This window comes from Mustela putorius, unplaced genomic scaffold (genome assembly GCF_011764305.1).
Source record: "Mustela putorius furo isolate JIRA1106 unplaced genomic scaffold, ASM1176430v1.1 tig00001130_pilon_pilon_pilon, whole genome shotgun sequence".
In the NCBI taxonomy this organism is placed as follows: Eukaryota; Metazoa; Chordata; class Mammalia; order Carnivora; family Mustelidae; genus Mustela; species Mustela putorius.
In genome coordinates this window covers 393887-420075 of record NW_025421584.1, presented here as the reverse complement: position 1 = coordinate 420075, position 26189 = coordinate 393887, and the positions used below count along the sequence as shown (strand labels likewise).

The window sequence follows — 26189 nt, the reverse complement described above, 5'->3', positions numbered from 1 at the left end:
GAGTGATATGGAGCACTTTTTCATGTGTCTGTTGGCCATCTGGATGTCTTCTTTGCAGAAATGTCTGCTCATGTCCTCTGCCCATTTCTTGATTGGATTATTTGTTCTTTGGGTGTTGAGTTTGCTAAGTTCTTTATAGATTCTGGACACTAGTCCTTTATCTGATATGTCGTTTGCAAATATCTTCTCCCATTCTGTCAGTTGTCTTTTGATTTTGTGAACTGTTTCCTTTGCTGTGCAAAAGCTTTTGATCTTGATGAAATCCCAATAGTTCATTTTTGCCCTTGCTTCCCTTGCCTTTGGCGTTGTTCCTAGGAAGATGTTGCTGCGGCTGAGGTCAAAGAGGTTGCTGCCCGTGTTCTCCTCAAGGATTTTGATGGATTCCTTTCGTACATTGAGGTCCTTCATCCATTTTGAGTCTATTTTTGTGTGTGGTGTAAGGAAATGGTCCAATTTCATTTTTCTGCATGTGGCTGTCCAATTTTCCCAGCACCATTTATTGAAAAGGCTGTCTTTTTTCCATTGGACATTCTTTCCTGCTTTGTCGAAGATTAGTTGACCATAGAGTTGAGAGTCTATTTCTGGGCTCTCTATTCTGTTCCATTGCTCTATGGGTCTGTTTTTGTGCCAGTACCATGCTGTCTTGATGATGACAGCTTTGTAATAGAGCTTGAAGTCCGGGATTGTGATGCCACCAACGTTGGCTTTCTTTTTCAATATCCCTTTAGCTATTCGAGGTCTTTTCTGGTTCCATATAAATTTTAGAATTATTTGTTCCATTTCTTTGAAAAAGATGGATGGTACTTTGATAGGAATTGCATTAAATGTGTAGATTGCTTTAGGTAGCATAGACATTTTCACAATATTTATTCTTCCAATCCAGGAGCATGGAACATTTTTCCATTTCTTTGTGTCTTCCTCAATTTCTTTCATGAGTACTTTATAGTTTTCTGAGTATAGATTCTGTGTCTCTTTGGTTAGGTTTATTCCTAGGTATCTTATGGTTTGGGGTGCAATTGTAAATGGGATTGACTCCTTAATTTCCCTTTCTTCTGTCTTGCTGTTGGTGTAGAGAAATGCAACTGATTTCTGTGCATTGATTTTATATCCTGACACTTTACTGAATTCCTGTATAAGTTCTAGCAGTTTTGGAGTGGAGTCTTTTGGGTTTTCCACATATAGTATCATATCATCTGCGAAGAGTGATAATTTGACTTCTTCTTTGCCGATTTGGATGCCTTTAATTTCCTTTTGTTGTCTGATTGCTGAGGCTAGGACCTCTAGTACTATGTCGAATAGCAGTGGTGATAATGGACATCCCTGCCGTGTTCCTGACCTTAGTGGAAAAGCTTTCAGTTTTTCTCCATTGAGAATGATATTTGCGGTGGGTTTTTCATAGATGGCTTTGATGATATTGAGGTATGTGCCCTCTATCCCTACACTTTGAAGAGTTTTGATCAGGAAGGGATGCTGTACTTTGTCAAATGCTTTTTCAGCATCTATTGAGAGTATCATATGGTTCTTGTTCTTTCTTTTATTGATGTGTTGTATCACATTGACTGATTTGCGGATGTTGAACCAACCTTGCAGCCCTGGAATAAATCCCACTTGGTCGTGGTGAATAATCTTTTTAATGTACTGTTGAATCCTATTGGCTAGTATTTTGTTGAGTATTTTTGCATCTGTGTTCATCAAGGATATCGGTCTATAGCTCTCTTTTTTGGTGGGATCCTTGTCTGGTTTTGGGATCAAGGTGATGCTGGCCTCATAAAATGAGTTTGGAAGTTTTCCTTCCATTTCTATTTTTTGGAACAGTTTCAGGAGAATAGGAATTAGTTCTTCTTTAAATGTTTGGTAGAATTTCCCCGGGAAGCCGTCTGGCCCTGGGCTTTTGTTCGTTTGGAGATTTTTAATGACTGTTTCAATCTCCTTACTGGTTATGGGTCTGTTCAGGCTTTCTATTTCTTCCTGGTTCAGTTGTGGTAGTTTATATGTTTCTAGGAGTGCATCCATTTCTTCCAGATTGTCAAATTTATTGCCGTAGAGTTGCTCATAGTATGTTCTTATAATAGTTTGTATTTCTTTGGTGTTAGTTGTGATCTCTCCTCTTTCATTCATGATTTTATTTATTAGGGTCCTTTCTCTTTTCTTTTTGATAAGTCTGGCCAGGGGTTTATCAATTTTATTAATTCTTTTAAAGAACCAGCTCCTACTTTCGTTGATTTGTTCTATTGTTTTTTTGGTTTCTATTTCATTGATTTCTGCTCTGATCTTTATGATTTCTCTTCTCCTGCTAGGCTTAGGGTTTCTTTCTTGTTCTTTCTCCAGCTCCTTTGGGTGTAGTGTTAGATTGTGTACCTGAGACCTTTCTTGTTTCTTGAGAAAGGCTTGTACCGCTATATATTTTCCTCTCAGGACTGCCTTTGTTGTGTCCCACAGATTTTGAACCGTTGTATTTTCATTATCATTTGTTTCCATGATTTTTTTCAATTCTTCTTTAATTTCCCGGTTGACCCATTCATTCTTTAGAAGGATACTGTTTAGTCTCCATGTATTTTGGTTCTTTTCAAACTTCCTTTTGTGGTTGAGTTCTAGCTTTAGAGCATTGTGATCTGAAAATATGCAGGGAATGATCCCAATCTTTTGATACCGGTTGAGTCCTGATTTAGGACCCAGGATGTGATCTATTCTGGAGAATGTTCCATGTGCACTAGAGAAGAATGTGTATTCTGTTGCTTTGGGATGAAATGTTCTGAATATATCTGTAATGTCCATGTGGTCCAGTGTGTCGTTTAAGGCCTTTATTTCCTTGCTGATCTTTTGCTTGGATGATCTGTCCATTTCAGTGAGGGGAGTGTTAAAGTCCCCTACTATTATTGTATTATTGTTGATGTGTTTCTTTGATTTTGTTATTAATTGGTTTATATAGTTGGCTGCTCCCACGTTGGGGGCATAGATATTTAAAATTATTAAATCTTCTTGTTGGACAGACACTTTGAGTATGATATAGTGTCCTTCCTCATCTCTTATTATAGTCTTTGGCTTAAAATCTAATTGATCTGATATAAGGATTGCCACTCCTGCTTTCTTCTGATGTCCATTAGCATGGTAAATTCTTTTCCACCCCCTCACTTTAAATCTGGAGGTGTCTTCGGGTTTAAAATGATTTTCTTGGAGGCAACATATAGATGGGTTTTGTTTTTTTATCCATTCTGATACCCTGTGTCTTTTGACAGGGGCATTTAGCCCATTAACATTCAGGGTAACTATTGAGAGATATGAATTTAGTGCCATTGATTTGCCTGTAAGGTGACTGTTACTGTATATGGTCTCTGTTCCTTTCTGATCTACCACTTGTAGGCTCTCTCTTTGCTTAGAGGACCCCTTTCAAGATTTCCTGTAGAGCTGGTTTGGTGTTTGCAAATTCTTTCAGTTGTTGTTTGTCCTGAAAGCTTTTAATCTCTCCTTCTATTTTCAATGATAGCCTAGCTGGATATAGTATTCTGGGCTGCATGTTTTTCTCATTTAGTGCTCTGAAAATATCATGCCAGCTCTTTCTGGCCTGCCAGGTCTCTGTGGATAAGTCAGCTGCCAATCTAATATTTTTACCATTGTATGTTACAGACTTCTTTTCCCGGGCTGCTTTCAGGATTTTCTCTTTGTCACTGAGACTTGTAAATTTTACTATTAGGTGACGGGGTGTGGATTCTTATTGATTTTGAGGGGTGTTCTCTGAACCTCCTGAATTTTGATGCTCGTTCCCTTTGCCATATTGGGGAAATTCTCCCCAATAATTCTCTCTAGTATACCTTCTGCTCCCCTCTCTCTTTCTTCTTCTTCTGGAATCCCAATTATTCTAATGTTGTTTCGTCTTATGGTGTCACTTATCTCTCGAATTCTCCCCTCGTGGTCCAGTATCTGTTTGTCCCTCTTTTGCTCAGCTTCTTTATTCTCTGTCATTTGGTCTTCTAGATCACTAATTCTTTCTTCTGCCTCATTTATCCTAGCAGTGAGAGCCTCCATTTTTTATTGCACCTCATTAATAGCTTTTTTGATTTCAACTTGGTTAGATTTTAGTTCTTTTATTTCTCCAGAAAGGGCTTTTATATCTCTCGAGAGGGTTTCTCTAATATCTTCCATGCCTTTTTCGAGCCCAGCTAGAACCTTGAGAATTGTCATTCTGAAGTCTAGATCTGACATATTACCAATGTCTGTATTGATTAGGTCCCTAGCCTTCAGTACTGCCTCTTGTTCTTTTTTTTGTGTTGAATTTTTCCGTCTTGTCATTTTGTCCAGAGAAGAGTATATGGGGGGCAAGTAAAATACTAAAAGGGTGGCAACAACCCCGGGAAAATATGCTTTAACCAAATTAGAAGAGATCCCAAATCGTGAGGGGGGAGAAAGGGGATAAAAAGAGGTTCTAAAAGGAAGAAAGGAAAAAAGAAAAAAAAAAAAAGAAAAAAGAAAGAAAAAAAAAAGAAAAGAATTTTTTAAAAAAAGAAAACACCTAAGAAAAATATAAAAAAGAAAAAAATATATGTATTAGATAAACTAGTAAAAAATCGTTAAAAAAGAAAAAGGTAACAGTTAAAAAAAAATTTTACCCGAAGGCGAGAAAAAAAAAAATGAAAAAGAAAAAATTAAATTAACTGCAAGACTAAAAAAAATCACAGGAAAAAAGCCAGGAGTTCCGTGCTTGGCTTTCTCCTCCTCTGGAATTCTGCTGCTCTCCTTGGTATTGAAACCGCACTCTTTGGTAGGTGAACTTGGTCTCGGCTGGATTTCTTGTTGATCTTCTGGGGGAGGGGCCTGTTGTAGTGATTCTCAAGTGTCTTTGCCCCAGGCGGAATTGCACTGCCCTTACCCGGGGCCGGGGTGAGTAATCCGCTTGGGTTTGCTTTCAGGAGCTTTTGTTCCCTAAGCACTTTCTGTAGAGTTCCGGAGGACGGGAATACAAATGGCGGCCTCCTGGTCTCCGGCCCGGAGGAGCCGAGAGCCCAGGGCCGCACTCCTCAGTGCGCCCTCAGAGAACAATGCCCAGTTACTCCCGTCTGCCTGACCTCCGGCCGCGCTCCGAGCTCACCGAGCCTGCGACCGGTTCAAGGTCACCCTGAGCTGCAAGCTTACTGTCAGCTCTGTCTCTGTAGCCGGCTTTCCCGTTCCAATACCCGCAAGCTCTGCGACACTCAGACACCCCCGATCCTTCTGTGACCCTGCGGGACCTGAGGCCACGCTGACCCCGTGTGGGCTTTGCCCCGGGTAGCCTCTGGAGCGATGTCCCTCAGCGGAACAGACTTTTAAAAGTCCTGATTTTGTGCGCCGTTGCTCCGCCGCTTGCCGGGAGCCGGCCCCTCCCCCCGGGGTCTATCTTCCCGTTGCTTTGGATTCACTTCTCCGCTGGTCCTACCTTTCAGAAAGTGGTTGTTTTCTGTTTCCAGAATTGCTGTTCTTCTTCTCTTCGATCTGCCGATGGATTTTCAGGTGTTTGCAATCTTTAGATAAGCTATCTAGCTGATGTCCGGCTAGCTGAAGTAGTCTCAGCCTGCTACTTCTCCGCCATCTTGACTCCTCCGCTTTTTCTACTCTCTTGATGTAGAAGCTGTGATAATTGATATTATAGGTCCATTCTTTTGCCAATGTATTTAAAGCTATATATTTCCCTCTCAGACTATTTTAGCACATTGCACAGATGTTTTCTTTTAATTTGATTTAAAATATTTCCTGAATTTCTTTCTGAATTCTCTTTGGCCCAGGGGTTACCTACAAATGTTGCCTAATTTCCAAAAATTGGGGTATTTTCCAGAGGCTATATCACTATTGATTTCTATTTTAAAACCATGTCAGAGATTATATTCTCTGAGATTTTAACTTTATCACATTTAGTTTTATGGCCTGGCCACATGGTCCATTTTTGTAAATATTCTGTTTGCATGGGAGAAAAAAATGTGTATTCTACAGGTTTTTTTTTTGGTGTAGTGTCTTTAAAATGTTGCTTAGGTCAGATTGGTTAAGTGTGTTGTTCAGTCTTTTGTATCTCTACACATTTTTTTCCTGTTCTATCAACTCTTGAGAAAGAGATGTTCAAATTGTCCACCATGGTTATCCATTTATTTCTAGTTTTTTCTATGTATTTGTAATTTCCTCCATTGGCAGTAAGAAACTGACTCTCATCTGTACTTATTAGACCCGCTTCCCTGTATGTAACCAGCCCTTCATGTTCAACCCTCTCTTGTCCCCTTTGCAGTTGCTATCCTCACCCTGCTTTAGCTCCTATTCAACATGCTGGATGGCCCAGACTTCTGCATATTCTCTTTATCCTATTCAGGCACTGGTACCTCATGCCAGGTCACCTTCCCCTTGTATGTTTTCATTTCTCAACCTGCTCAATTCCCATGCCAGCCTGCTCCTCTGTGTTGTTACCCTCCTCACCTTGTTCAGGCTCATCATTACAGAACAGGCTGATGCTCAGGGGAGCTATCCTTCTGCTGGGGTTCTATCTTCCCATATTGAGTTGCACACCTAGAGGTTGCTCAGATAACCTATGCCTGTTTTACCCTATCCTTAGAGATTCCCTATTCATCTTCTTTGGCTCTAACACCTCATGTGCAGCCACTAAAACACTTTTACCTTTTTTCATTGTTCTCCCACACATAATGATTTGGGGGCTGAATTATTCAGGAGGCACAGAAGGGGTTTTACCATTATTTTTGAAAGATATTTTTATTCAGTTTAGAAGTCTAGATGAACAGCTATTTTTCTTCTACCATAATATAAATGCTATTCTGGTATTTTTGCTTTCATTGTTTCTGTGAGAAGTCAGCTTTTGTTTTTATTTAAATTCCCTATACCTGATATATCTTTTTTTCTTTAGCTGTTTTTTCTTTTCCTTCCTTTCCTTTTCTTTTCTTTCTTTCTTTAAAGATTTTATTTATTTATTTGACAGGCAGAGATTACAAGTAGGCTGAGAGGCAGGCAGAGAGAGAGAGAGGAGGAAGGAGGCTCCTGCTGAGCAGAGAGCCCGATGCGGGGCTCAATCCCAGGACTCTGGGATCATGACCTGAGCCGAAGGCAGAGGCTTTAATCCACTGAGCCACCCAGGTGCCCCTAGCTGTTTTTTCTTTTAAAGATTTTATTTATTTGTTTGACAGACAGAGATCAGAAGTAGGCAGAGAGGCAGGCAGAGAGAGGGAGAGGGGGAAGCAGGTTCCCTGCTGAGCAGAGAGCCCGATGTGGGGCTCAATCCCAGGACCCTGAGATCATGACCTAAGTCGAAGGGAGAGGCTTTAACCCACTGAGCCACCCAGGCACCCCTCTTTAGCTGGTTTTGAGATATGCTCCTTAGCTTTGGATTTCAACAGTTTGATTTTGACATGCTGAAGGTGTGGTTTTCTTTGTATTTTTTCTGTTTAGTGTTCACTGAGCTTCTCAGACCTGTGGACTCATGTCTTCCATCAGTTTTAGATCTCAGTTATTCACAAAGATTCTTTGGTCTCATTCTTGCTCTCTCTTCTCTTCCTAAAACTCTAATTGTACAGATATCATTTCATTTAATATTCCACAGACATTGGACTCTATTTTTTTTTTTTTACTTTTTCTCCTTATTTTTCAGTTTGGATATACCTTTTCTTAAAGTTCAAAGATTCCTTTCTCTGCTATTTCCAGTTTGTTCTTAAGCTCATCTAATAAATTCTTCATTTCTCACTGGAGTTTTCAAGTCTAGCATTTCCACTTAGTCTTTTTTAAAATAGTTTTCCTGTCTCTGGTTGCAGACTTTTCTTTCTTTTGAATTTATTATAAACATTTAAAAAATACATTATCCTAATCAAATTATGTAAGTGCCTCTTAATCAGGAAACAACTTATTTTATACAATGAAGGGGTACCCATTTGGTAGATTATTTTTCAGTCATTAGAACTCATATTTGTACTATTAAAAACAAATGAATAGAGGCACCTGACTCTTGATTTAGGCTCAGGTCATAATCTCAGGGTTGTCTTAACAACCTGCATGGAGCCTACTTAAGATTCTTTTTCTCCTTCTCCCTCTGTCCCTCTCCTCCCCCCAAAATAAAAGAAAACAACTAATTGTGAAGGTATGGACAGATTAATGGAACACAATAGATACACTCAATATATATCTACATAGATACATATGAAAACTTAGGTTACTATGACTGGTATGAGGTTATATGTCATTGTGGTTTTGGTTTGCATCTCTCTGATGATGAGTGATATTGAGTATCTTCTCATGTGTCTCTTGGCCATCTGGCTGTCTCCTATGGAGAAACGCCTATTCAGGTACTGTGCCTATTTTTTCTTTTTATCAGATTATTTGTGGCTTTTTGGTGTTGATTTAAATTTCTTTAAATATTTTTTATATTAATCCCTTATCTGATACATTTTCTCCCATTTGGTAGGTTGCCTTTTTGTTTTGTTGATAGTTTCCTTTGTTGTACAAAAGCTTTTTAATGTCCTAATATTCATTTTTGGTTTTGTTTTCTTTGCCTGAGGAGAAAGATCCACTATACTTAAATTTTTTAAATTTGGGGATATTATCATAGTGATTGTAAAAAAAAAAAAAAAGCTGGACACCTACTTCCTTCTTATAGAAATTTCAGGTAATTAACAGATTTAAATATAAATAAAATGTTATAAGAGAACAAAAGAAATATTCCAGTTTTATTATGTTGGGATGTGGACTGCATAAGTAAAAGATCAAAATCATTAAAGAAATAATTGATAGATCCAGTTGTATAGGATTTTAAATACTGAAGAAGAACGAAAGAGAAAAGAAAAATATCCTTTGCTTCCACTGGTAATGACCATTATAGTAACTCCTTACTGAACAAATTAGTAACTAAAGGGAAAGAATTAAACATTTATTCTGCCTTTCTATAGGATAACTAAGCCCCCAGTTGATGAGAGGAAGCTCTTCTTTATAATAGAATGCCAGTTAATAAATAGAGTATACAAAATTCAAAAATCACTATAATTCCCAATAAAGTACTTATTTTAGGCAAGGATAATTAATAGATGCCAAAACTTTAAGGTAGGGAAAATGTTATTGGGACAGGACCTTCTTAGAATGACAAAGTGTCACCACACAGATTGTTATTCAGTGAAAATAGAAAGATATATCTTTATAAGGAAGATACATAGTGGTTATCAGGGTAATTAAATGACCAAACTTGGCATCACTGAGTGGGACAACTGATATTATGAGCCTCTGAACGTGTTGTGTGATGTGAGGTACATAACATCAACTGTGATGTATTGTGCCCAAAATATGTAATTTGAATCAAAGTCAGATTTTAGTTCTAATTTCCTATTCAGAGAAAACACAGAGAATAGAAGGAAAAATTTAATGATACCTTGAGAAGGCAAACAAACTCTGTAGCACTTGATGTATTTAAAAAGTCAATGTCATAAATGTTCTATAATAAGAGAGACTAAGAAGACATATCAAAAATATAGGGCACAATCCTTGTTTGAAACCAGGTTTTATTTGTTTATAAAGCTCTAAAGGATGTTCTGGGAGCAACTGGAAATGACTCTGAACTGGATACTTGATTAAATTACGGAACTATTTTTAAGTTTCTCAAGTATAACAGTGGTACAATGATAGCATAAAAGGTCATACGTACTTTAAAAGATGAAAATTTGAGTTGTGAATTGTTCTAGCTCTAACTTACTTGCAAATGGTTTAGAAAAAATGAATACACACCTACTGATAGATGATACAGACTTATTAGGTTTTGAATGTTGTGTCTATTGGTGTTTATTTTACCATTAAAAACTTAAGTATGTTTGGGATTTTCCATAATGACAAGGAGAAGAGAAATTAAGACAAAAAATTGAAGTTTTTGCTCTTAATGGTTAGTTACTGATGCTGGTAACTAGTTTTCTTATTATCTGTGGATGTGGAATCAAACTGCCATAAATTTTATGGAGAACACTCTGTTTTGTATTAAAATTAACATATATAGAATCTTTTCTGAGCAATTCCATTCCTCAGTATTTGTCCTCAGAAGATAATCAGTGCATTGCAAAAGGATGCAAGGATGGCCTTTGCAATGTTATTTTTATTCCATTATTATGAAAACCAGAAGGAACCTAATTTCAATTAATAAAGGATTGTTCAAATATATTATAGTACAGCAATACTATCTTGTCATTAAAACTGATTATTATAAAAGAAAAAATGAAAGAAGATGGGATCAGGAGGGAGACAAACCATAAAAGACTCAATCTCAAAAAACAGACTGAGGGTTGCTGGGGGTAGGGGGGACGGGAGAGGGTGGTGGGGATATGGACATTGGGGAGGGTATGTGCTATGGTGAGTGCTGTGAAATGTGTAAACCTGGAGATTCACAGACCTGTACCCCTGGGGATAAAAATACATTATATGTTTATTTAAAAATGATTATTATAAATCCATATTCTATGTCATATTCGTTGACATAGGATTTCTGTTACATATATTGAATTAAAAAGACATTATAAAACAAGTTATAGTGAGTGGAACGGGTGTCTCATCATTGTGGTGACCATAAATATTAATATTTGCATTGGTGCATTTTGCTCTCTGTTTTGGGTAAACCATACCTCAGCTGCCTTTAAAGAACTCATCTAAATCATGCATATTTTTTTCAGAGAAGAAAGAAAAGATAAATTATGTTTTATTTGTTTATACAACCAACACATCATACAGGCTTGGTTAGGCACTCTACTTCCGTTTTCTCATCTACAACAGTAGATGTTCTCTAAGATCCAATACTAATACTGGATGAATACAATGATGACTGCATAACTTTCATTTAGTGTTGATTGAAAAAGATGGTTCTCCGTGCCAGGGACTACCCCCAAGGACCAGAGTACCCATCTTAGCTCCACGCTAGCTTTCCTCACCCCTTCAGGGTGACTGTCACATGTCACTGTTGCATGGACAGTCTCCTTCACCCTCCTAGCTCCATCCCACCACACTTTTCTGGTTCATTTTTCTCCAGTCACCTTTCAACATTTCATATAATGTGCAGATTTCATTTTTATTCTATGTCTTTTCCCAAAAGAATATTAGTTCCAAGAAAGCAGGGATTTTCTGTTTGCTTTCAAGGTGGAAAAATCCCCAGTGCCTCAAAAATTAGCTGGTACCTGATAGGCACACTTTTAATATTTACTGTAAGAGTGATTTTTTTTTCTGAGAAAATGTTTCTGGGACTTTTCTAATCATATTGTTTATACAGCTATGAAAGGATAGATTATCATTCTGTGCTTTGAGGGCCAAGAAATTCTGAGACATAGCTTTCCAGAGGCTGTCACACTTATTTCTTTCCTTCAAATTTGATCTCCCATAGAGTCTTTAACATAATACCTAGAGAGGTAATCATAAAAATGTAGAGAATCATTATAAAAAAGTAAAATTCTTTTCTAATTATAGCTTTTCATGGAGATGATCATTTCATTCTGACATCCTTTTTATGTTTCCATTTTTACTGAGTTGCCAACTTGGCTTCAAAATGTATAGATTTCAGCTGCATCCATTAATGTGGTGTAAGAATATCATGTTTTCCCAGGCTAACCACATTTAGTGGGAATCACTGTCAGATAATAATATTTATCAGTGAACTTCTCAATGAAAATTGTGAAATTTTTAGAAATGATATAAAATTATAGTTTCAAAATAGTTGCATTGACATTGCCAAAAAGAAACTCTACTGTGGCTGTGCCTATTGTGTGGGCACAAACTCTTCACTTTTCTTCATATATATGTCCTCAAGGAGCAGGCAAGCTAGCCAGACTTCTTAACAATCTTAGCAAATGTTATTATAACAACAACAACAACAAAACTGAGAAAGATAACAAGCAGCTACATCATTTTTGGTTTGTTTGGGTTTGCTTAATAGCCAGAGTATGAATATGTATTCATCCTTCTAGAACTATTATTCTGCCAGCCACACAGTTTGACTTCTATGATAAAATTGAAAGTTTTGAAAACAATTCAGTTTTGTTTATAATGTCAAAGAATTAATGTAAAATTCAACTGATAAAAAAAATGGGAAGAGCTTACCTACTACTGGAAGTGAATTCAGAGCAAGATGCCAATCAGATTTTTAAAACTATACAAAAGGAGATAAACCTGTTGCAATGGACAGTGGGTGTTAATTAATGCCACCTATAAGCCCATTGTTGTATATGAAAAAGCAATAGAATTATAAAGAAATTCTATGAAAATGCACTTTCAACTAAAGATGACTTCAAGTGAAGACTTACTCTAATGGTTAGATTTAGAACTTGAATAGGTACTTTGCAAAAATGAGGTTAGAAATGAATGTATTTGTGGTGGGAGAGATTTTTGATTCATGGAGCAAAGTCTATCTTGTTTCATGTCCATTTAACCAATATTCACTGGCTGTGGTAGCATGCTGGAAGTATAGTAGGTGGTACATGAGTTCTGCAGTCAAGGAAATGACACAATAATTATAACAATAAGGGGGGAGGTGACAGGCATTAAGGAGGGCACAGGATGTGATAAACTCTGGGTGTTATATACAACTGATGAATTATTGAACACTACATCTGAAACTAATGATGTTCTATATGTTGGCCAATTAAATTTAAATCAAAATTTTTTTAATTTTAAAAATTTAAAAAATTTAAAAAATAATAATTAAGGGGGAGGTAAGCATACACACATGGCTACAAGGCAAAGCACTGTGTCATGAATATCAGAAAGGGGAACAGCAAAACTCAAAAGAGGCTCAAGGTGGGAGAAAGCAGAGGATCTATGGGAGACGTTTTGTTACAGACCTTACAAGACGGACTATTACAGCAAGAGGGCAACAGCATAGGGAAAGGCTTATATTTTGAGAGAATTTCTGTAGTCCATGAGTAGTGTCTCCCCTTTGTGTTCTGATGGAACTCCGTGCACCCAACTATTTTAGCATTTATCATAATGAAATATAATGGTTTCTTTGTCTCCCACTAGACTGTACTTTCCTGAAATACTTAAAATCCTCTGTATTTGAAGATTCTGTATTTGTGAATTCATATCCCAGCAAAAATGTATTGGTAGACTCCAAATCAATACATAGATAGATACATAGAGCACTTTGGCTGTTATTCACAGACCTGTGCAGGGCAGGGAAAAATCTGAGTCTTCTCATGCAGCTGTCCAGCTGACGGTGAACAAGACTAGACTCTCTCTTGTTTCAGCTCTTCTACTGCAAACAAGTGTCTTTTTACAGCCTGTGAAGTGCCATATGCTTCACATGTTTGTGTTTTGAGTTGGTGGTTTTTCTGTTTAAAATGATTCCTTTTTATTTTTTATAAACATATATTTTTATCCCCAGGGGTACAGGTCTATGAATCGCCAGGTTTACACACTTCATAGCACATACCCTCCCCAATGTCCATAACTCCACCACCCTTTCCCTACCCCTGGAAACCCTCAGTTTGTCTTGTGAGATTAAGAGTCTCTTATGGTTTGTCTCTCTCCCAATCCCATCTTGTTTCATTTATTCTTTTCCTACCCCCCAAACCCTCCATGTTGCCTCTCAACTTCCTCATATCAGAGAGATCATATGATTAATGTCTTTCTCTGATTGACTTACTTCGCTCAGCATAATACCCTCTAGTTCCATCCATGTCGTCACAAATGGCAAGATTTCATTTCTTTTGATGGCTGCATAGCATTCCATTGTATATATATACATACCACGTCTTCTTTATCTGTTCTTCTGTTGATGGACATCTAGGTTCTTTCCATAGTTTGGCTATTGTGGACATTGCTGCTATAAACATTCGGGTGCACGTGCCCCTTCAGATTATCCAGTATTTCTGTATGCTTAGCATTTATGAGCAAACGCCTGAATATTGGGAATGAGGAGGAAAAACCAGCTCATTGAAAATGTTAAAATACTGAGTTTAGGAGTCATTGTTGTTGTTGTTGTTTTGTTTGTTTGTTTTTTAAAGATTTTATTTATTTGACAGACAGAGATCACAAGTAGGCAGAGAGGCAGATGGGGGTGGGGACAAGGTTCCTTGCCAAACAGAGAGCCTGATGCAGGGCTCAATCCCAGGACTCTGAGATCATGACCTGAGCTGAAGGGAGAAGCTTAACCCACTGAGCCACCCAGATGCCCCCACAGGAATCAGGGTTTTAATACCACACAGGTAATGGGAAGCCATTGGAAATTTTCTCCCGGGACTGCAAACATTGATTGAATGTGCCAGATGGTGTGATGGAGAGAATATAATATACCTGGGGACCTGCTCTCAAAGAGCTACTACAGAAGCTCCAAAGGCCCTTTAGGAAGATTAATTTCACAGGAAATCATAGGATGGGTAGAACTGAGAGAAACTGAAGACGCGAATCCAAGGATATTTCTACCACCACCATCCTGACATGATGTGATAAAGACCAGAACTAGGGTGCTGGCAAGAGGAAGGGGGAAGTAAGGGGAGACTATCTGGCTTTCTTTTCTTTTCTTTAAAGATTTTGTTTATTTATTTGAGAGAGAGTACACACAGGTGAGCAGGGGGAGGACAGAGGGAGAGAAGATCTCAAGCAGCCTCTGTGCTGAGTGTGGCCCCACTGTAGATCTTGATCTCATCTCCCTAAGATCATGACCTGAGCCGAAATCAAGAGTTGGCCACTCAACCAACTGAGCCACCCAGGTGTCTCAATACTTGGCTTATTATGAAGTCAGCAGTAAATAACTTGATACAGAGAATGAAGGAGATGGAAGGGACAGAGTTAAATCCCGTAGTTTGCTACCCCCGATTTTGTTAGCTCCTGTGTAAGCAAATGTCTTCCAATCATGTTTCCCTCATCTAAGTTTATTACTCTGTGCTGTGCTGAGTCTTTTAAGGCATCTTTGATGGGGTCACAATCCTCCTCTGTTACAACTAAGCATCCGATGAGTTAGTTGCCTAGGGTTTGGGGTGATGACTGTGAACAGTAGATGTAGTTTTACAGTCAACAGTGAATTTTTAAAGTTAATTGTGAAATTTTGCCTGGGGTGAGGTGGATCCACACTGAATTATCCCTTCAAAAAAAAAATCTGGAAATGTGTGCCATGCAAATGACTTCTGCTCTACTGTGAAGTTATATCCAACTCTGTACAGTTAAATATTACTAATGCAAATTTTACTGCTACATTTGCAAGAAGGGAGGACAGACCTATTGTTCATTGAGAAATTGCATGTGAAAAAATACAGAGATCCAAGATCAGCAATTATGCTTTCAGCACTATATGTAAAGCAGTAAGGTGGTTGACCTTTGTAAAGTAAATCCTTCATTACGAAGTGCTCAGTATCATTCTTTACAGTTTCCATCAGTTCAGAAATAAAACTTTCTCTCTCAGCTTGATATTGACAGCTTCAGATTTGGAAAGTTATTTAGTTAAACTTCAAGTTAAAATACTTTCTCAGTGTGTTTTTTTCTTACTAAAAGTCATTTTCTAAAGAGACAATCTGTACCTTACTACAAGTTATTTGCATTACCAACTAATTTATAAGGTTATGCAAAGCTGATTTCATACTTGGACTCTTTGAAATAGCATATTTTTCCCCCTGGCAAACTCATCTCAGATAATCAAGAAATGTAGTTGTCTTTATGTCAATTTTTAAGAAAGAATTTGAATGGCATTCTAAGCTAGTAGTATTTATTCTATCTGTGGCTAAATACTACATGTGTTTAACTCAACCTGAGATTAAAAGTCAAAGGAGTTTTGATGCTCTTTATCATTTTTCATCTGCTTTCAGTTTAACATATCTTTCTGAACAAAGCCATGTTTGTAAAGGATATTAAGTTTCATTTGGCCACCTTCTCAACTGCAAGTGTACTCAATGGACCTTAATGCAAGGTTATGCTCCCTGGACTGATTGATATATAAACAGAAGACAGATGGTGTAGAGATGACTCTGATGATAATTCATTTTTCAGCTAGTCATGAAGATATTTTGATTACAGTGTGTTTAAGTAATTATAACACAGTCTGCAATGTTAGTCTTGCTGAGAAGGGAGCACATGGAAAACAAGTTACGTGTTATCCATGCCTAACAAAGGGTGCACTGTGGTGTAATGATTTTAATTCCTAATGCTAGATTAGGACTGGAGGAGTTTAAAATATGTCATACAGTAAGGTAAGTCAATTAAACATAGACCAAATAAAAAATGTAACTTCACATTTTGAGGCATAAATATTTGTTTTGGAAAGTATATAGATGTTACTATATGAAAGAAACCAGTATTTTGACATTTAGGTAACAGTCTGTGTACAGCTAATTAAAAAATTACATGACTTGATTTTAAGTTTATGTGAATCGTAATTATCATGGAGCTTGCTTTCGGTGTCATGAAATTAAAACTGAAATCAGAGAGCTGACAGTTCAGTAGCACCTCTGTTCCTGCTGTTGTTAGAGTTTTTTTTGTTTTTTGTTTTTTTAAGTTGGCTCCACACCCAGCATGGAACCCAATATGGGGCCTGAACTCAGACCCTGAGATCAGGAACTGAGCTGAAACCAAGTCAGCCACTTAACCGACAGAGACACCCAGGCTCACCTGCTGTTGTTGAAGTTTTTAAAGAAAATCTAAGGGGCACTGAGGTGGCACTGAGATGGTTAAGCATCTGCCTTTGGCTCAGATCATGATCTCCAGGTCCTGGGATGGAGCCCTGTGTTGGGCTCCCAGCCCAGCAAGGAGTCTGCTACTCATGCTTTCTCTCTGTATCTTTCTGTCTCAAATGAATAAATAAAATCTTTTAAGAAGGTCTAAAGTCAAAATGTCAAAAGGAGAATAATTAGAATTGTATGGCTAGATAGGCCATTTAAGTTTTCATTTCTACGTACTAATTACAGTTTTTACTTCTTTTTTGGTCTCACAACAGGATAATTGATCGCTTAGATGGAGTTCGTTTGTTGTGGTCTCTGTTGAAAAATCCTCACCCAGATGTGAAGGCCAGTGCAGCTTGGGCCCTCTGTCCCTGCATCCAAAATGCTAAGGTAAGAACAGACTATAAATCAATCCCTTCTAGAATCTCTAATACTATATTGAATAATGTCACCACAAGTCACTACTTGCTTTTGACTTACTTTTGGTCTGCCCTACGTGGTAGAAAAGAGTGTTGAATGTTTGTGCCAAAATAATTTTTGAGCAATTCCTTTTCCTGGTTAGTTTTTAAATGCCAAATGAAACTGGGCTCAGGTGGCAGTGCTTAACAAGTTGTACCTGGCTGGTGCAACTGAAACAGGTATGCCAGTCAAGAGGAAGAGAAGTTGACTGTTCTTATCTCTTGGGTGATCAGAAAATTGTATTTACCTGCTACTTTAAGAAGCATAAAATTGCCTGAAATTTGACAGTGAAAGATAACTAAGTTCTTTGTTACCTTGAAAAAGGAAAATAATTTCATGAATCCCACTTTTCTTTATCAGTAAAGACTAGCTATAAAATCCATAAATAAAATTTTTACATGACAAAAAAGAGATTGAACTGGAAGAATTTTAGCTCTTCATTTGTAAACTTTATTATTTTCTGTAAATAACTCTTTTCAACCTCTTTCTATTTTCTTTAAAATTTTTTTCTGTTGATTTAGAAATTGCCTTTTCAGATCCTTGTTGATAGAGATATTTTTCTCTGTTGAATATTTTTATCTAAAAGGATTTTACTCCTATAATCAATTTAACATGACTCTAAATATCATCCTAAGTATTTGTGACTGAAATAATCTTTTGTAAAAAGTGAATTGTTATATGTACTAATAATAGAGGAGACCTATTACAAATTAATCAATAGAACAATATTTTTATAATAGCAAAATAAATATAAAATATAACATAACAATATTTTATAATGTAAAAATAAAAACACCTCAAATGTCAACCTACAGGAAGATGGACAACAGGATGATTCTATGGTCATATAATATCATAAAACGCATATCTCTCTCTCCCCCTCCACACCTCCACACCAATAAATGAATCAATAATATACAATAAATTTAATAGAAGAGACTAATAGTAGGTCTGACTGAGTAATTATCTCAAAGATAAAGTCTAGTAAATAACTAAGAATGCAAAGTAAAAGTAAAAAGAAAACAGGACAAGAAAATACATGAAAGGAAAGAAAGCAATTGGAAGGAAGAAAAATAGTTTAAAAAAAAAATGTGGAAAGTTTCTGTAAATTAAAGAGTTGAAGAAAGATCCTAGTCTTCAGATTGAGAAGATCTACTTAGTGTCAAGCACGAAAAACAAAGAAAGTTATCTATACCTTGATATAAATTCAAATTTGACATTTCCAGAAAATTAAAGGAAAGGAAAAAGTTACATAAGAACTAGGATCATACCGGTATTAGATTTAACATCATTCACAATAAATTGTAAAAGAAAATGGAACAAATCCTTTACTGTCTTCAGAGGAAAGTATTTTTATCCTGGAATTCTATATCCTATAAAAACTAGCATTCAAATGAGTGTGGAGTAAGGACAGAATAAAGACATTTTTCTTTCAGAAATGTCAAGACTCAGGAAGCTTATTCCCCATAAAACTTTTCTGGAAAAAAAAATTTAGACTATTTTCCACCAAAACAAAAGATTTAAAAAAGAGAATAACATTAGTTATAGAAACAGTAAGAAGCAAATAACTCACTGGAATTAATAGTTAAATATAAATTTGTGTTGCTAATATGGCTCTCAAATTTTATAAAATTTTTAAGAAAGAATTTTAAAGTAATGGCATAAAATAAAAATAAAGCAGATAGTATTATCACAGTAACAATCTGAATCTAAATTTCCAGATGAGTCCAAAAATGTATTAGTGTAAAGTATTGGGTAAATACATACTAAAGTTCTTTTCTTTTCCTGGAGAAGGTTGTTATAGATACTGGTTCATTCTCAATCATCATGAAAATTTAAATTTAAATACAGAACTTAATTTTGTTTCATCAGTGAGATACTATTTTGTGTATAGAGAACATTTCTACACAGTGCTGTTATTATATGTAAATTATGTCCTTTATTCTTATGGATTTTAACTACAAATCTGCCTATTTACCTATTACTACCTGTTATAATACATTCTGTAAGAGACATTCCAATACTGTCATTTTCATTATCCCTGCCCAGGATTTCTGTCCTGAATATCTGACAATGCCAGCAACCTAAACTGAACCACACTCACACTAAACACAACCCAATATGTGTTGTTTAGCCCTTGGCCCCAAGGCCTCCACTGGTCCAAGTCACCATACAGGGACATGATATCTGCTTGCTCACTACTTTTACCAAGAACTACACTCCTCTACTCTATGCATTATCATTTAGGTAACACAAACATCTGAACAATTTTAAAACAAGAAGTGATGTGAGCAGATTAATTAGTTAGAAGATATGAGCGGGTGATTAATTAGGCTTGTGCAGTGGCCAGGTGTAAATAATTAGAATCTGACCTAACACAGCAGCAGTGTGGGCAAAGAGGAAGAGTCAGTATAAGAAATAATTGCAGGGGTGCAGGGTGGTTCAACTGGTTAAGCTTCGACTCTTGATTTCGGCTCAGGTCATGATCTCTGGGTTGGGAGATCAACCACCCTGGGCATGGAGCCTGCTGGAGATTCTATCTCTCTCTCTCTCTCTCCCCTTCTGCCCTTTCCCCACTCTGTTTCTCTAAAAATAAAAAGGAAAGAAAATGCTTGTAAAGTAGATTCAGATATTGGTGAGTGATTGGTTGTTGGCTGTGAGAAGGTCAAGAGAGAGTTTGAAATTTTGTTTTTATTGTTGTATTTTAACTTTGACAATTAAGAAATAATAACTTTACAAAACATGAGTAGAACATGATGTCAGGCAAAGATGGTGGGTTTGTTTTCATCCAGGTAGAGATATCCAGTCATTTGAGTATACGAACCTGGGTATCTGGAAGGAACTCAGGACAAGAGATGTCTACGTGAGGATTATCAGCATGTCAGAAGTAGCTGAAGTCTGAAGAATAGAGGACAGGCAGAGGGTGGGGAGTGAGAAGAGAAGGACAAAGAGAAGTCATAGAAGACTAAAGAGTGATAAGATAGATATCTATCACAGAGGGTGACAAGAAAGCCAAGAAAGGAAACAAATTCAAGAATGGGGGGGTAGTAATATTCAAAAATATGATTTGCCCCAGAGGTCATTTACCTTTGAAAATTGAAACAAGTACATTAAATATGAGAAACGGGGTCATCGTTCATAGACATTTTAATTGAGAAGAAAGGATTTAAGTCAGATGGCAGTGGGGTGAGAAATTAATTCAGGGCAGAAATAGATATAAAGAAGGTTAGTAGTTCTTACCAGAAGTTCTTACCAGAAGTTAGTAGTTCTTACCAGAAGTTAGTAGTTCTTACCAGAAAGTTAGAAGTTCTTACCAGAAATAGATATAAAGAAGGTTAGTAGTTCTTACCAGAAGCTCTTACCAGCTGTTAAAAGGAGACTGTATGAAGTCCAGAAGATACCTCAGGTTTAAGGGAATGATTAATATGGGAAAGGTATGAGAGAGAGGGAGAGGGTATTTGTGTAGCAGATCTAGGAAGGGAGGGAGGAAAGAGGAAGAGGGAGGAAGGAAGGAAGAGCTCTAAATATTCCTTAATTTTACAAGCACATTGCTCTGAGTAGTGTACAAAAACTTGTGGAGTGCCAACCAAAAGGACAGTCCTAGAATGCATAATTCCTACGAGTGAGTCCACTGAGAGCAAGCCAGGAGAACTCCGATAAATACTGAAAACGGCAATGTGTTATTTCATTCAGGTGACATATACATAAACAACCTCCAGTCTGTCTGTCTGTCCTCACTGAATTTAAAAGTCAGAAAATTGTCAAAAAGATCTGGATTAATACCTTTATCTAAATTTTAAAAATTTAAGTCAGACTTTTCCTAGTTGACAGTAAGTATAATTTGGATGATTATTTTAATGAGGACTGGTATTTCTGATTAGGTAATATAGAAGACATATTCATAAATTGAATTAACTAAATATTCAAAGTAAACATTTTGATGACCTATATGTCAGAAAATATATCTTCTAGGACTGAATTTATGGTGAACAGTTTTAGATGTCAATTTGCAATAGAGAGATACATATCTTTTCAAAAGTGCATTGGGATATGTGAGAAAAAAATTTTTTTTGAAGACTTTATTTATTTACGGGAGAGAGATTGAGTGAGAGAGAATACAAGCAGGTAGCAGCAGGCAGAGGGAGAGGGAGAAGCAGACTCCCCACTGAGCAGGGAGCCTGTTATGGGGTTCCATCCCAGGGTCTTGGGACCTGAGCCAGAGGCAGATGCTTAACCAACTGAGCCCCCCAGGTACTCCTGTGAGCAAAAATTTTGAAGATTGTTTGTCTCATATATCAGGTATGGCCTGTGAAATTAGAAGGAAATTTAGAACATCTTTCCTCAAGAAAATAGCCTGATTTGCAAGGCTCTTTTGTCTTTTTGAAAAATCCTATTTTTCTAGGATCAGGGTAAATGAATATTATATTGGTCTCTCTCCTTGCATCTTTATAGAACAAAACTCATCTTCCCAAGGTAGAAGGATATCTCAGGGGTAGAGTATAGAAAAGGTCATGTTCTCAGAAAGGCAAAAGGAAGAATGCACATTTATAATATTGAAAAATAGCATCTCCTTACATATACAGATCCCAGTTTATGATTTAAGATAGCTCTATCTAATAGAACTTTCTGTGATGATGGAAATGTGCTCTTCAGTATGGCAACCATTAGCCCTCTCTGGCTACTGAGCACTTGAAATGTAACTAGTATGACTAAGGAACTGAATTTTTAATTATATTAAGCTTTAACTTAATTAAATTATTCAAATTAACTTTAATGAACTTAAATAGCCACATGTAGCTAGTGGCTGTTGTTTTAGATAGCCCAAATCTAAGATACACAAATAATGGAGGGTTGTTTTCTTTAGGGCAACCCCTACAGAGAGCTGTAAACCTCAAGATTTACATGGTTACGTATGGTTACATGTTCACTATGTAAAATTTAGAAAGTAAATAAAAACAAGGAGATTTATGAGTTTATTCTCACAATTTAAAAATGTTTTATAATTAAAAGCAAGGGAAAAAAAATACCCATAATTTCAGTACTTGGGGCTAACCATCATTAAGAGTTAGACAGGGTTTTTTTCCTTAACAATGAATTGTGAACATCTCTCTTATTCTCTGCATATGTCTTTCCATATCCCTGTCTAGTTTCCTTGGCTGTATAGTATTTTGTTGTATGTCCACATCATAATGTTTTATGCAATCAGATTTCCAGTGTTAAAGAAGAATGAGGTTAGTGAAACAAAAATTTTAACTTAAGCTTTTCTAAAATATTCTTTTCACATAGAGAGAAAATTAAGTTACCTCTGATCCACTGGTAAATCACAGTTTCCCACGGTTTAATCCATGGTTTCCATTAAATAGTTAAAAAGTATGGCCCCACAAAAAAGAAGACACCACAAAAAGAACAACAGGCCAGTATCTCTCATGAGAATAGATACAAAAATATACAACAAAATACTAACAAACCAAATCCAACAATGTATTTTTAAAAATCATACGCCATGATCTAGTGGGATTTATTCCTAGGATGCAAGGGTGGCTAATATTCACAAAATAATCAATGTGATATGTCACATAAATAAGAGAAAGCATAAAAATCATATCACTTTAAAAGATGTTTTTTCACATTCAACAAAGTACAACATCCATTCATGATATAAATTCTCTGCAAAGCAGGTCTAGAGGGAACATATTTCAACATAATAAAGGCCTTAAATGAAAAGCCCACAGCCAACATCATGCTTATTTGAAACACTAAGCACTCTTCCACTAAGGTCAGGAACAAGACAAGGATGTCTTTTATTCAACATGGTACTGGAAGTCTTAGCCACAGCAGTTAGACAATATAAAGAAATAAAAGGCATTCAAATTTTAAGAAAGATTCCACAAAAAAAAAATTACTAGAACTGATAAATGAATTCAGTAAAGTCACAGTATATAAAATGAATGTACAGAAATCTGTTGTATTCCTATATACCAGTGATGAAGCAGCAGAAAACAAACCCATTCACAATTGTACCAAAAATAATAAAATATTTAGGAATAAACTAAATCAAAGAAGTGGAAGACCTGTTCTCTGAAAACTATAAAGTAAAAATAATGCCCGAGTGGAATATGTTGTAGTTATTAATAATTAGCAAGTGGACTGGGTTTATACTTCTCAATCACTTACATTTGAGTTTTTTGCTTGGAAGAGTTTTGTGACAATACATGAATAGAATAAAATTAAAAGTTAAGATCAATGTAATATAATTAAATAATATTAAAAGTTAGTGATTTCACTTAATCTCCAGGCATATCAAATAACTTCATTAAGTCAACAATATTATTTAGCATTGTTCGCCAAACCCTATGTAGGTATACATTACATTTTGTATGCCTTTTTAAAGTCATCTTAACATGAATGCATAGCATTAAGCAATTAAGTTTCCCAGTGTTAAACTACAGAATGAGGTTAGAAAAAACAATTGAGCCTTTCTAGAGTGTTCTTTCACATACAGAGAGAAAGTAAAGTTACCTCTGACCTATTGGTAGAAATTCAAACGAGTAGGTCAGGGAGTGTTTTATAATTGACATTGTGTCATAAGTTAAAGGGCACTGTTTTCCATAGTGGTATGTAAAATAATTGTACATTTTATAATCAACGGCCTTTTGGGTTAGCTGAAATAATATGGGTAAAGATACTTGTCAATGCCTGTATGGGAGGTTATGTGTACTTGGAACTCTTGGAGTGTCATGTGTCTTATTTTATAACACCATCCAAAACTTATCCCACTCAATTATATTCAATTTAGCATTTTCAAGTAGCAGTTTGGATACGCAGTTGTTTTTAGGTGAATTAAAGTTGTTTTCTAATGAGATTGTAAGTTCTGAAGGAGAATAGAGGCAGGACACATTTTTTTTTAATATGCTGGGCATCCAGCTTGCAGTAAAATAATGGAACCAGAAGAGATCTTGCCAGATATTTTGGTCCATTCTTCCCTCCTCCTCCCCACCCTTCCCCTTTACAGGTAAGTTAATGACTCAACTTTCAAGGAAAGATTGCCTTTTATTTTTAAGAAAGGATTTCTACATTTTTTTTTCACAGAAGATGTTTTGCAAGTCATTTAGGCTGATTAACTTTTATGAATGATAGGATTTGGCACCATTCTGAAATAAAGAACCTCCTTTCTGGATTAACAGCACTGACAGAAATGCGGCAGAAATCAGCCATTGTCAGTTTGGCTAAGAGCACCACAAATGGGAAGAGAGCACAAGCCAAGCCTTCAGACAAATTATGGCTATTTCAGGGTCCCTGCCACGTCTGTCAGGCATCATGAAACCTAAGCACACTAGGTTTGAGTCCATGTGGCATGGATATGGTGAAATGTCAACTGTTCAAAACAGATGTTACCCATTTTTTTATATTTTTAACAGCAAGTATATTAGAACACATTTTCAGATCTATCTGTTAAGAAAATGAGATGTGAAAATCAGTCCTAGTGAATGTATTGCATCTTTTCTCACAAAGGAATATTTAAAGTTACTGATAAGGGAATGAGAGCGAATTGTGGGATCATTGAGACAAAGATTCATAATGTAATTTTGCATTGCTGCTGCCTTATAGTTGTTAGATACATAAAACAAATGGAATGTGAGATCTTCGTGGTAAGGAGTTTGGACACTTTCACCACTAGACCAGTGTCTTAATTAGAAAGCATAAAATTGTTCTTCATTTTTGAGAAGGTTAGTATAAAATAGTTATACTATTTTATAATAGTAAAAAAATAGTAAAAAAAGCTTCCCAATGGTAAAGAAAATGTGCTTGGTGAAAAAGGTACGTTTGGTAAGCTTAATAATTATTTGCCCATTCTTTATATGACTGGGAAATCAGAATGTGAAATATGAATCAGTTTTATGGTCATATATAAAACTTGAAACACTAAGACAGAAAATAAGCATCGCGTGCCAGAAAATTACCTAGTGTTCTTCAATCTATCGAGAACTGAGGAACAGAAGGCTGAACTAAAGTGAACTAACCACAAAAAATTCACTGCATATTTTTCTAAGTCATTTTATTTAACCATGTACCATTTTAAGGGGAGTTTTTTGTGTCAGGCTTAGGGAAAGTTTGTTGTTGGTTGTTGTTTTTGGGTTTTGGTTTTTTTTTCCAATTAAGCTTGCTACAAAGGATAGAGAGCCTAATGACTTCTATAGTAATGTTATTTAGTAAATTTCATGAGTCGCAAGTATGGTTGCAGACAATTAAGTACTTTGTGAAAAGTGTGAAAGATTTGTAAATGGAAGTGAAAAGCTGTTCCTTTCAAGCTGAATGATCAAACACATTTTTTGGGAAAAACTGGTTGAACAGGTGTTCAGTATTACAAACTTGTGATGTAAAGAATGCAACAGCTGAGTCTGGCAAAAATCCATGCATTAAATTCTTTGTTCTTAAGAAGCAAAACTCTGCTGCAGAAAGTCAGCTCAAATTTGTGCTCTGTGAACAATAAGGTATTGAAAAATACAGAAACTCATATGAAGAATATATAATTGATATATCACTTCTAATTACTTTCTTGTCTTCTACCAACGTTTGTAAGAATCATTTTCTTTCTTAAAATATCATTGCATTTTTATGTTGTTTGTTTGCCTTTTTATAAGGCAAATTATATTAAAATATTATGTTATAACCACCACTTAAAAATTAAATAGAAAACGGGTATTCTCATTTTAGAATAAATACCCTGCATGTATAGTAAGCCAGTTGTAGAATTAAGAAGAAAACTCAATCTGTCTTCCAAATCAGTAATATATCCATGAGATCATTTGGCTTTGTAACTTTCCTAAACTTAATTTTGCTACTTGTTTAGAAAATAATGTCTGTTTCTGAATTTTGATCTTGGAGGAAAATAATTGCTAGTAATTTCAAAACCAGTGGCCTAAGGATCTCCTCCAAGCAGAGCAGCTAATCAGAGACATTTGAGAATGATTCCCCAAAAGAGAAGAGAAAAAGTTACTTTCTGTGAGATTGGAATACATGCTTAGGTAATTTTAACCAGGAATGTTGAGTCGTGAGTGTGGATGAGGCCAGCTTCCTAACTCCAGGTGTGACAGAACACAGCTGATCAAACAGGAC

At 36.2% G+C, this 26189-nt stretch overlaps 1 protein-coding gene across 3 annotated transcripts in view; it reads left to right on the top strand.

The window, feature by feature from the left end:
* ODAD2 (outer dynein arm docking complex subunit 2) overlaps positions 1-26189 on the top strand; it is a 185513-nt gene that overhangs the window by 84314 nt on the left and 75010 nt on the right. For all 3 annotated transcript variants that reach the window (XM_045087408.1, XM_045087407.1, XM_045087409.1), the window contains one exon: positions 16889-17003. In XM_045087408.1, coding sequence (XP_044943343.1) covers positions 16889-17003 — 115 coding nt within the window. The remainder of the gene's footprint in view (positions 1-16888; positions 17004-26189) is intronic.